The 12,855-nt window shown below is 39.9% G+C and overlaps 1 protein-coding gene and 1 long non-coding RNA gene across 2 annotated transcripts in view; both read right to left on the bottom strand.

The window, feature by feature from the left end:
- The window catches only part of gria1a (glutamate receptor, ionotropic, AMPA 1a), an 83,606-nt gene that overhangs the window by 5,817 nt on the left and 64,934 nt on the right, over nt 1-12,855 (bottom strand). The window contains 4 exon segments of the mRNA XM_085136240.1: nt 2-157; nt 2,046-2,180; nt 9,539-9,653; nt 12,417-12,664. Coding sequence (XP_084992366.1) covers nt 2-157; nt 2,046-2,180; nt 9,539-9,653; nt 12,417-12,664 — 654 coding nt within the window.
- LOC146524317 (uncharacterized) lies at nt 5,169-9,532 on the bottom strand. Its single transcript, XR_014869941.1, has 2 exons — nt 6,231-9,532; nt 5,169-5,920 (listed from the first exon to the last, which is right to left on the bottom strand). It is a non-coding gene; the product is annotated as an uncharacterized LOC146524317 (long non-coding RNA).

Here is a 12,855-nt window from a genome sequence, read left to right on the forward strand (position 1 = left end):
AGGCACCCAGTCCCATGCTGGCGGTGTGGCTCATGCAGGGCAGTGTCTGAACGGTCTTGGGGAAGTCGTGGGTGAGGATTCGTCCGTTCTCTCCGCCGCTCCCGTTGCCACTCATCCTGGTCAGGGTGGAGCAGTGCATGGCGTCGTTGATGGATTGCTGTTGGAAGCAAAAACATCGCAATTAGCCCACAGATCAGATTTCGGTGTATTTGTGCACACATGCGATATCTTGTAATCAAAATGGTGAATGCAACAGTTTGAGCTAGCAGCACACAGATAATGTCTGCAGAGAAGTTCGACTTTTTTCCAGTTTTTTTGTTTGTTTTACGTTAATACACGCACAAAAGAGTCTGCTGCATATACGTATGTTCCTTTTTGAATGTTGGGCACGCCCAAAGAATCTGGAGCAAGTAAACTGTTAAACATTCCTTATCAGTTATATTTGCCGGTGTTAAAATTGGGGTACCAGACATTGTGCATCGAATGTCCCAATTTGTAGCAGGAGGAGCCGAGTGAATGGTGGGCAGAGAGAAGGGAGCTGAGGCTTCACTCATTGGTTTAATAGCTTCATTCTCCAGTCTAGCGCAATAAAACCCACTGGGCTCGAATGCTGACTTAATGATGTGTGATGCTTGTGTGTGTGCGTGCACGTGCCCATGCATGCCACTTCGCTATCTGTCCGCATTCTATAGCTGATTAAATCGGGCAAAGCCAGTGTGATCTGGAGCGACCAGTAAGTGCTGCACGGGGATTGGAGAATTACACCGGCCTCTAATTGGAATGGTGTTGTTGTTTCTTTCAAGTCAAACAGCATAAAGGCACCGCTGGACTAATAGGCTCCTCGCCATTCTCTTCAGCATACTGATCAGGTGGCCCCTTTGTGCGCTGATTAAAACATAAGAGATTTCATGTAGACGATCACTCCTCGCATTCGGCCTGCCTTTTTTTTTGTTTACATGAAAACGATATCAGTGCGCCCCCCTGGGGGGGCTTTGAAGCTGGAAGAATAAATCAGAGGCTGTTTGTTGTAAATTGATCCACGAAGCTGATAACTAACAGCTGCTGAAGACTAAACCTCACATCTACCAGTAAAGTATAAAGCAACAAGTCCTGCATTTTAGATCTGTGAACATAACAGCAGTTTGAGTTAAGACTTTTCGAGATCAAAGCAGTGATGGAAGACATGCGAGCCGCACGACGTCTGCCTTATGGTATACATATAAACGATGTTCACCACAATGGGGCCTGCGTTAGCGAGACAGTCAGCAAAAAGAGAAGAAGGAGTAGGGCAGAGAATTGCTCAGAGCGACAGAAGTAGATAGATGTACCACTGTGATTCAAATTGCCTTTATACCTGTGCTGTGGTAGATTATTGTAATGGGTTAAGTAATGGGTTTTAACATAAGGCCTGTGAGGAATATTGTGCAGTGTGACATCGAAAAGCAACATGTGTACTTAACCACACAGTCAAGAAGGAAATATTAGTTAGAGAACAACATATAGTGACAAATAATCCATCTACATGTAAATTCAAAGGCAAAAACTAACTACATAAAAAAAAAAGCTACATGCTAACAAATCTGCCACATTAACACATGAAACTCTAAGCAACTGCTCTGAAAACTTACTTCTCGAACGTGACGAAACAGGCATAAGGGCAATTTTGGAATCAAGTGATTGAACAACACTGCAGGAGATCAGTGACATAAAGACTGAGCGAGGGAGCGGCAGAGGTAGAGAGAAGTACAGGAGAGCGTTTGCACTGGAAGCCGTGGGAGGCCCTACTGTGATCACGGTTAGATGGGCGGGGAGGGGGTGTGGAGGCAGATGTCATCATCATCATCATCATCATCATCATCATCATCATGGCTTGATCACAGCGTTTCCTACCCCGTGGCTGTGCTCTGCCCTTATATCTTAACAGTGTTGTTGGCGTACAGGCCGTAGCTCTGCAGCTCTGTGTAGGGGGCGCTAGCACCACTGTCTAAGGCTGAGCAGTGAAAGGCCTGAGCGGCTGAGGCAGCAGCAGCTCGCGCGGTGGACACCTTCATTCGGCGCGACTCGGTCCTGGACTTGTAGCAGAACTCCACCAATGCCACTAGCATGGCCAGGCCCAGGCCTCCAATCAGGATGTAGAAGACTCCCGCCACATTGCTGAGGCTCAGAGCGCTGGTCTTGTCCTGGGGGAAGGAGGGCGGAGAGAAGTCGTGAGGAGGCAATAGCGGCAGCAGTATATGACATATAATTGGACTCTTTCTCTCTCTCTCGCTCTCTTTCTCTCACACACACAGACAAATTTAGCTACAAACTAGTTTCACAGACAGAAATCATAAGTGAAACGACTCAAATGGAGTACATGTACAGCAAAATGACAACTATAGACAAAAATATTGAGCCACCACTGACTTCTTTACAATATTCTTAGTAAAACTAAACAAATTGTCCAATAATTTATTGAAACTTGTGGAACCACACGTTGAAATACTATATATATTACATTTGCAGTGTGTTTGGTATCATTATCATGCTAAAAGAAAAAAAAAGATGATACTGCACAGTGGAATATAATCTACTTTTCTTTTCTGCATGTCAAGATATTCCAAGGTTTTGAGAATCACTTTGCTGATTATTATAAATTAAAATTGTTTGCCTGTCAAACTGTGTTATATTTGACATTTTTTGTAGATTCAGGTAAAGAATTGGAAACAAATTATGTGTTTTGGCTAAAGTAGTTCTTTGATAAGCTGACCATTATATGTAGACAAAACATTGGTTCAACCCTGGACTTTGGTGTCTTTTTATGCTTGAATCATTCATAGATCACTGTTCAGCAGCTTCAGGAACTAGGAATAGATTGAAAATGAGTGAAAGAAAGGAACAAAAAAGCCTGAAGAACCATTGGCCAGGAAGTCTGAACAATAATCTTGTTTCTTGGAAATAAAATGTTAAGAAATGAGGGTGGCTCGAGATTTTTTTGCACAGTACTGTTTAACCCACACTAATCCAAACCAGTAGAAACCCACATTGTAAAGAAAACGCCTCAACTATTAAGGCACATGAAGACAAGTTAACATAAAAGTCGACAAGCTAAGACACACATAACCACACAACAAGAAAATAGCAGGGATAACAATATATTTCAGAGGCCTGGCTCACAAAGCAGTTTTTAACTTTGGATCTAACTTTGGGTCTGTGAAGGTTCTCAGTCACTTTGGCTTTCTTATCTTGGTGAATTTGGTGAGGAGACCTAAGAGGGGGGGTGGGAACCTTCTTATAAGATACAAGCAGCAGCAGTAAATACTGCAAGTGTTAAAACGGTAAGTGCAAAGGGCACAGAGTTATTCTGTGAAACTGGTTCAGTGACTTTGCTTTTCTGAGAAAGTTAACTCATAAATATTTGAAAGATCTTTGTGTGCGTGGTTACAAAACAGAAGCTCTTACAAACGGGAGGTACTACAAAAAAAAAAAAATGTTCGGCATGCGAAGGTAGGACTCAAAAGGCAGTTTGAAGGTACGATGAGTCAAAGTTAGAGAATGGTGTTCCAGTCAAAAGGCCTGAGTGAATTTATGTTGGCACAGACTGATGCCCACTGCAAGCTCCAATGATTCATCAAAACATCCTTAAGCATGAATCGGGCTTAGGAACGCTCCCTCAACATTTGGCTCATTTTATCACCTGTCCCTATAAAAAGGATATCATGAATAATTTGTAGTGCAGCTAGTCTTCTCTCAAAGCCAGTGCTTCCAAAAGCCACAAACAAAATCTGCCGTTGCAAGTTAACTACAATGATGAGCTTTTAGTGACTGCTTAGATTTACATAACTTACTTATTCTGTCGCTACAGGAACAGAACATTTGAGGCTAAACTGTAACATCTGATGACACTATCATATACAGCAGACAAACTGAAAAAAGCCTTAAGTTAAAAAAAAGAAATCAAACTTTACAGAGACATCATAATAAAACACTTTGAGATTATGCTCCGTCTTAGACTAAGTTGGGATTTATTGTTGTCTTCATGAGAGAGGAAGGCAAAATTATTATTTCCCACAACAGACTTACATAGCAAATTAAAATGTCAGCAATGATATTGAACCCTGTTTAATAACCCTACACACGTGTATATTCTTTTTATAGTATTTCATACTCTACCTGCCTTCAAGTGCCGTGTATCTCTAATTCACTTCCTGCCACTTTGTGCGAACGTCAAGTCAAAATTCACACTTTTATTAAATTGTAAGTGGCTGTTTGCGTGAAATCCCACCTCTTGCATGTGCTCTGTAACAAAACTTTGCTGTTTATCCACTGTTTACTGGGCTGAATTTAACTTTTAATTAACGTTAACCATATTAGAGGCTTTCTTTATATGGAGGCTAATATTCTGATTCTATTAAGGAAAAATTTGAATAAAGAAAAAGCTCAGAATAAGCAGGTGGAACTGCTTATTCTGAGCTTATTCTGAACCAATCAGAAAAGAAGAATTTCATCACGTAATGTTCACTTTCTCGTTTTCTTTTCCTGCACACGTTCTCTGTTATGATGTAAATGCACGAGAACCAAGAGTGGGGACGCAGCGGGTAGCTGATCAATCGTGTGCTACAATAAGATAGCCACTGAGGCATGTGTGACATTTTCATTTCTTCTGCATGTCACTCCGCTCTGATTACGTGCACGTGCATCCTCGCGTAAACACCAGACCGTATTAAGTCATGTTCCAGCATCTGACCCCAAATTTTCAATCAGAATAAAGATAAAGACTATGTGCGACTCACTTTGTGTGGCAGTCCCCAGATAGCGTTTAACACTGACATTTTACACAATGTGAAGTCAAAAACATACAAATTACAGTTTTCTTTTTAAATGATAACTTTTTGTTGTGAGGAAATGGGTATAGATAAACACACAAACACGCCCCATAACACATGCATTCATGTGACAACAGCACAAACAAGTTTTTAGTTTGACATTATTTCATATTATGGTTTGTTTATCTCTGCTGCAAGTGCCCCTAATGTTACATCTGTGTCTGCTGATGATATACAGAGGACATTAATTATTAAGGCTTGAATCAGTGAACCTACCAAACTGATATTTTCTGTATATTAAATATTCTTTTTCATGAAATTATGTGGGGAATGTTTTTTATCACTCAAATAGACACATGGAAAGTTGAGTGGTTTTTAGCAACTAAATAAAACTGAGGCATTAATTTGTTTGCTCAGATAAACTGACTTTAAACCAAAGTGCAAAACTGAGTTTAAAGTCTGTCCAAATATGTAGATATACTCTATAACAGGTGACGTGTGCCAAACTATGTGCTACGGAGGACTGAATCTGCTGTTTTATTCCCCAAACACACTAGACTAAATCTTGAATTTGTGTTCAGTCAGCTGAATTTGAAAGTCTTCCAATTTATTAGTTTTGTTATATTAAAACTGGAAGAAAATTTTACCACTTACACTTACAGTAATACATACATACATAACCCCCCCTCCCCCCAAAAAAACCCTAATGACTAGCTAAAGTGTTTTACCACTCCACAGTATAAATATGCTCGCAGAGGGTAGTTAAAGTCTGAGTTTTTCAAGAAGACGATTACAGTGTAGTGAAATAAAAAGCTGAATAAGTACTACAAGTATGCTGTATAGAGATAATGCTAAATAATTAACACTGGACCACTCCAGGTTATTTTGTGGCCACAGAAAACAAATAAAGTGTGATGTGGTTAGTTAGAAATCCCTCTGGGTGCTACTAGGATTGTTAGCTTTGGAAAGAGAGTGCTAGCTTAACTGCTGTTAGCTCTTGCTACATTGTTAGCATACAGATCTGAGAGCAGCATCAAACTAATCACTGAATTCAATCAAGCAAAAAAACTTGATCACTTAATTTAAGTACATATGTGCATATATTACAATAAAGGCTTTTAATTAGTCTGTTATATGTATGGTGGCAAGGTGGTTCAGTGGCTGTCATCTCACATCTGGGTTTGATTGTGTGTGGGGGGTTTTCAGGGTGCCTTGTTAGAGTAATTGCAGTCTCTGTCTGTGAGACACCAGCAGCCTGTTGAATCTTAACCTTGTCCCTGACCCAATGTCAAACTGGGATATAAAAATTGTATGTAGTCACTATGAATGCACCCAGTGCTTAGCAAAGTCCCACTGTGACTCTTTAGGCTTGCCACTTTTGCTATGTCTTCGAAACCAAATGTACAAGTGAGGTGGAGATTTGACAGAGGAACTGATGAACATAGGCTTGCAACAAAAAGGTAGCATACCCTGATTGATCATTCACCTGGACGATGACTAGCATATAAGCATCTAAGAAAACGAATGGATCACAATGGTGTATTTAATATGACTTTAAACTATCGACTGAACCTATAAGAACAGTTTTTAACATGCTCCTTGTAGACTGAGCTCTTCATGGCACATAGTTTGACACTTCTGCATAAACTACCAATAGAACTGTCGGTACAAGCAATGGGAGAGTTCAGTGGGCCACACGGAGGTACATAAAGAGGTATCTGAAGTAATGCGCTAAAGCTTTTCTGTCAGGAGAAACTCCTTTTTTTTTTTTTTATTTACAGTAGATAACAAAATTCTAATGCATGCAAGTGCAGTGGGCAGACTTGATACAACTCCGGGTTAATATGAATTGACATGGCATCCATATATGCATACCTTAAATTAAAAGCGTTATGCCAGGATTATTATAAAGGCTAATATATAAAGGCAAAGGCCAATAGCTCATGTTTCATCTTTCTCACTTCATGCCCTTTTGTGTTTCTCATTCCTTTCGACAGAAAAGATTTATGTTCAAAAAGCCTGCTTGAGTAATTCATATTTGATCTACTGCACAAATATAATGTTATCCTAACACTTTGTGTGTGTACATTTGTTTGCAGGATTGGACAAATCGTTTTATAAGGATTTCTTCTACCCAGATCCAAATGTTTAACAATTAATTTTAACAGTCCTTGCTAATCCACCACACATTGTTTATTTACACACTGGGAATGAACAATAAATCTCTGACAACACAATCTCATCAGCGGGAAGAAATAAACAGCAGAGTACCACCAGAGTACTGGCCCAATTATAAGACAGTATTTCTGGTAAGTACATTTTTCAAAGTGGTGGTGGGGGGGTCATTTCACATTTGAAGATTTACTTTTCGTAATCAAAACAGCAGATGTTTTTTTTCTTTGAATAATGGAACTGTCGATGCACTTGCACAGTAAGCTGCATTGAGTTCATTTGCTTTGGTGTTGCTGAGAAAGCGAGATTGAAATTATCCCTCGGCATATATCTGCTAGTATTGATCAACACCCCAGCTGGCCTGTTTCAAAGTGAAAATATGTACATTGTACATTTTGTACATATGTACATTTTGAAAAATACAAAAATAAACGTTTGTTTCATAAAACACATTTTGATTATCCCTTGGTAATCAAATGTGTTTTATGCAATAAACAAAACTTTTGATCAATCCAGGAAACTTAGTAGCAAGACCACAAGGTGGTCTCTGATGGCAGTCTGGGGAGCTGTCAGTATAATTATCATAAATTGATGACTGTTGTAAAACTAGTCCAAACAGGAATTCATAAAATATTTACAAAAGTATTGGGCCACACCTAATCTTTGAAATCACCTGTTCTTAGTACCTTTGCAACAGGTGCATAAAGTCAAGTACCTAGCCATGCAGTGTGGTACTGTAATAGGAGACCACTTTTGCAACAAGTCCATTCATGAAATCTTAACCCTCCTAGATCCACAACTGTAATGTAACTGTAATGCTGCAGTTATTTAACTGCAGCATTAACATCAGCACAAACGCTGTGTGCCAGGAGCTTCATGGTATGGGTTTCCAGCTCATGGTGGCCCACTACTTTTATCTGTATAGTGTAGCTAATGAATTTTCATATGGTCTAAAAAAGATCTGATCAGTGAATGCACATAAAATGAAGTCATCTTGTCCTTCTGGATACACCTTTACATTAACATTTACGTCATGTTTTTTTTAAGTGGAGCAAAAGTCTAATAGATAATGCTGTGAACCAATGTTAATGACTCACACTGCAGACTTTATGACCCTTTTGTGACATTAAAATTACCATGCCATTTCCCTGCCATTCATATATGTGCACAGGCTTACTTTAAATAGTACAATCTTTCTTTGCTGGCAAAGGTTAATGTTAATGTTAGAGTAGAAGTGGATTGGACAGGCGGTCAAGTGGTGCCTCTTTTGATCACGGACAGCCCATAAAGACATTGTTAGATATTATTAAACTACAAATGTAACAGTTTAGCTGGAAGAAAATGAATGGATGGACAGATGTAACAATCTCTTCGCTGTGTACTTACATAGTAGCAAAGTGTTTAGAATTCATTCTCCAGAGTGAAAGCTGAAGTAGATAAACTTTAGAAAAAGTGGCTTTCATTCACTTTGATTTGTGCATTTTTATTGGTTTCCTATTAATTCAAAATTAAGGTAATTAAATCCAAATATTTTGTTTCTGTAGAGAGATTGCAATAACAATTCTTTCAGGCTGAACTGAGATTTATTATATTCTTCTTTAAAGGTAATGATGCATGGAAAAACATTGATAAGAAAATTTTGTTTGTCTATTTTAATGCATTTTTCAACCATAAACAGGTGAGAGCTATCCTTAATCATCATCTTATATTTGGGCCAATACAGTAGAGCTGCCAGAGCCACATGGGGAGTGCTGCTGAGTGCAGCGCACTTTGGGCTGGTCTAGTATTAAAGGAGGGTTGTGCTGCGAGGTGCTGTGAGGTGGGAATAACATAAGGGAATAACATAAATAACATATTGTACCATGTTATTTTATGTTATTAATTCAAAGACATAAAGAGCAGCAAATAGATACACATGCCTGGATTTGCTTGTTGGCAAAAAAAATGAAACAAAAGAAAAAATGTCACACAAACCACACCCACGTGCACACAAATATATTGCAGAAACATCATTAGAAACATCAGTCAAAGTGATATGAATTAATACTCCATCTAGCTCGGTTAGTTTGCTCCCTAAGGCAGTAGATGTGTATTACTATATCACTTTGGGTAACCGGCATACTGCTTGCACTCACTTATGCCACAAGGCTTTCTTAATTTGATCTTTTCCTATTCGAAATCAACCATGTTGTACAGCTAAACTTATAGTACCAGAATGCGTGGGAGCCACAACACAAATAACTTTGCCGTTTTAATTAGCACTGATCAATTTTAAATCAGTGCTATTTTGTTTGAGCAGGGAGACATGATGCAAAAATTCCCCTTTCTATGGATTTCAAATTCATCCCCTGCCGGCCAAGCAATCACCCCCCTCAGTCGTTTCCCTTTGCTCTTCCCCACACCACACAAAGAGAGATTAAGTGTTGCTGGAGTGGTGGTGCAGCGTGGGCCTGCCGGTTACCCCTCTCTTCCCCTCTCTTCCCCTTCCCCCACTTCCCACCCCACCCCCCACTCTCAGTGGTGGTGGGTTTACCCGCAGGGTTTATCAAACTGGCTCTGACCTTGGAGTCCCCGCCCCCGCTGCCGCACTCTCCCTTGTCGTACCACCACTTGTTTTTCAATTTGTCCAAGAGGCCCTGCTCGTTCAGTTTTAACACTGCCAGGTTTACTGGGTTTCTTGAAAATAATATAAAACGATAACCATTAGGAGACACTCTATGGGACAGATATAAAGAGATTGGTCGTATGGTGGTGGTGGTGGTGATAATGGCTTTAGGATGCACGTGTTAGTCACATACCTGCAATGGGGCTTAAACACTGAGTGCCAATACAGTGGATTTTACCAAGGAGGGGCTTGCCTCAGAGAGAGGCAGAGCAAACACTATAAATGGGGATGCTTTTGGATGCGGAAGTCTGACTACAGATGGTAATTTCCTTTCAGCTGCACCAGCATACAAATTGCTATGGCAACTAACCTATCAATATTCAAGCCATAACAGCATTCTTGTGAATAGAAGCTGATGCTGATTAATTTATAAATAACAGCAGAAACAAATTCCAGCAGAGGCGTCGACGGTTTTAACTGCTACGATCACTTTCACGATAGCTTTATTTCTCTAACTGGCTGAAAAAGATGTTGCCTGACCAACTGCAGACACATCACCCAAAGCACCTCCCCATGGATAGCTCTGTCTGTCTCTGGTCACTGTGTATTTCCTATAGCTGCAAGGTTGAGGACAAAGACTATCCATCCACAAATCACAAGAATGCCAGAATCTGCAATCAGAATTTGCATATAAAAGTAAAGATTACAGCTTTACGTGATTGCCTTTTTTTTTTTGCTCAAATCAGCACCAATTCTTCTGCACAGGAACAATTTAGTTTGTCGGCATCCTGCCTTTCTCATCACTGAACACAGAAGAGTCTCTACCCCCAACCTGGAGGACATCACACAGCTGTAGGGAAGACAGTTTTTTTGGAGCTGGTAAAACCTCTAAATTCTTTCTTAGCCTGGCAGACTCAGACAAAAAAAGAAAGAAGTCACGAGAAGAAGTAAAGTGGACATGGATGTTGTGGAGAGCCATGGTTTGGTTGGTTCAGCGTGAGCAGATGCCAGGGAGGTTACTGAATGTTAGCGGGATGGTGCAGACCCTGAAGATTGTATATGTCAGAAATGAAGATCAGAATTTACACAGAACGTCAGAGCAATCGACAAGAAAGTGATCTCTGAAGACATTCCTGCAAAATGAAGAGTTATTTTAGGGTTTTTTTCCTCAAAAGTTCTGTTTTCAATCAGACCTGCAATGCAATATTAGCGCTATCAGCGCTTTTAGTCTCATTTACTGTGTAGAAAAGAAATCTCTACTTATGCAAAAAATCTAAAAAGAATGACAGTATATAAATGTCTAATTAGGAACTTCTATTGGAACGGGTATCAGTTCTGTAGTTCTGCACAGATACTCTATCAAATTTAAACACAATGAGAAAAAAGGAGTCAGATTAAAGCTTCTCTAATATCCAGTCGTCCGTGCAAACTGATTCATTATCAATGCATTGCAGGTGCGATTGGACTCAGCTCTTTAAATTCATGGGTAACTCATTCATGTCCCATTCCGGATGAGTTGAATACATTTGAAATTTCCTCCTTAAAACCAAAAAAATCCGTGAGTCATTCTAATTGCCATGCTTTAATACCACTCATGCAATCGCAAATGTTTGTTATCTGTTAGTGGAACTCCATATCAGACATCTGTGACCACAATGACAACTTGGGAATAAGGTACATCGCTAGGTAAATAATTAACACAAAGAGAGCGAGATCAAACGGGGGCCACCCTTAGCTGTTCACCACTCTGTCCCACTGCTATGTTGTGGTCTGGGCCAATCCCGACTATGTGACTCTGAAGCAGATTTATATCAACCTCTTGTCTTATCGTTCATGCAGCATTAAACTTCATTTGTGGAATCGAATTTGTATTAAATTTTTAAAAGGAGCTTCTGATCGAGGCTTTAGAAGCAGTTCTACTCAGCATTCTGACCTCTGGCTGTCAACCAAGGAGGAAACCCATATGAATCCGCAGCGAGTTTGAATAAAATCTTCCCATATGGCTCCTTTCATTAAAATGAATGAGGCCTATTAGAAATAGATTAAAAGCTTCAGATGCCACCAGCTTCTGCACTCTCTCTGTAGTTGCGGGAGAAATTTAAATGGGAAGTTGGTTAAGGTGTTAATGTAATGTGAAATGACAGCTGTTGCTCTTGGACATCGATGGCAGGAGTAAATCCGGGATGAATTATCCTTCATTATGTCAATTATCACATTAAATGTCGCAAAATACAAATTCCACTCTGCTGACTTCACATTCAAGGTGTGAGCTCTGGCTTAAGTGGTAAAGCAGCTATACGGGATTCTTTAAGTTGTAAAATTGCTTTAGGGGCTCGGATTTTTATCATTGGCATGTTTCTATTTTTTGCGTGTGTGTTTGTGTTTAAGGGGGATGATTTGAAGAATATAAAGAGAGTTTGAAATATAATTGGAAGGCAGCAAGGAAGCAAAGTGCTCCTTAAAGAGGATAAGAGATCTCATCGTCCTGCTTTATACTTCTGCTAGTGCTCACAAGTCAGCTGGGAATAATCTAGCTGCGTACGTAGATGTGCAGACACAAATATAGATGATCAGAATTGAAAATGGGAGGGATCGAGCTGTAAATGCCAGTGCAATATGTGCAAAAAGTTAGAGGATGACCGTGACAATAATGAGATGCCTTCTATATCTGATCAGAGTATTTATACTTATAAGTTAATCTGGTAGTGCGTGCACAAAGCATTCAGAATGCATGAAATGGCACCAAAAAAAACCAACCTCCAAATAATCATGCACAGGCACCAATAAAAGCACATGAAGGCTTTTATCCAACCACTGCAGTGGCAAAGGTTTACCTGAGATGGGAGCCCTTTGGTGTGGCAATTCCATAACCTTTGGAGTCCAGGTTGCCTCCCACCTTCATAGTGTCACAGGGTTTCCTCTGCTCTATGTACTCATTCATAGTGGACTCCAGCAGGTAGGCATATTTGCCCTTGGACTTCCTGACTCTCATGACACCCTCGTCTGTCGTTTTGACAAACACAGACGGGTCGGCCGCCTTCATGTAAGACCACATCTTCTCAAACACGGCGATCTTAGACCTCTGACAGCCAGAAATGTTAATAAGAAAAGGGATGGAAGTACAGGGAAAGGGACTGTCAGTATATAAATACTTTATTATCTATCTTTAGAGTGTTAAAGGTAAATGTTAAAATCCTTAAAAATGTCAGGACTTTACTCCCAATTTAACTATTTATGCTCTTTTCATCCAACCCAATAACACTGCAAAATGTG

The sequence above is a fragment of the Neolamprologus multifasciatus genome, chromosome 2, assembly GCF_963576455.1.
Source record: "Neolamprologus multifasciatus chromosome 2, fNeoMul1.2, whole genome shotgun sequence".
NCBI classification, from domain to species: Eukaryota; Metazoa; Chordata; class Actinopteri; order Cichliformes; family Cichlidae; genus Neolamprologus; species Neolamprologus multifasciatus.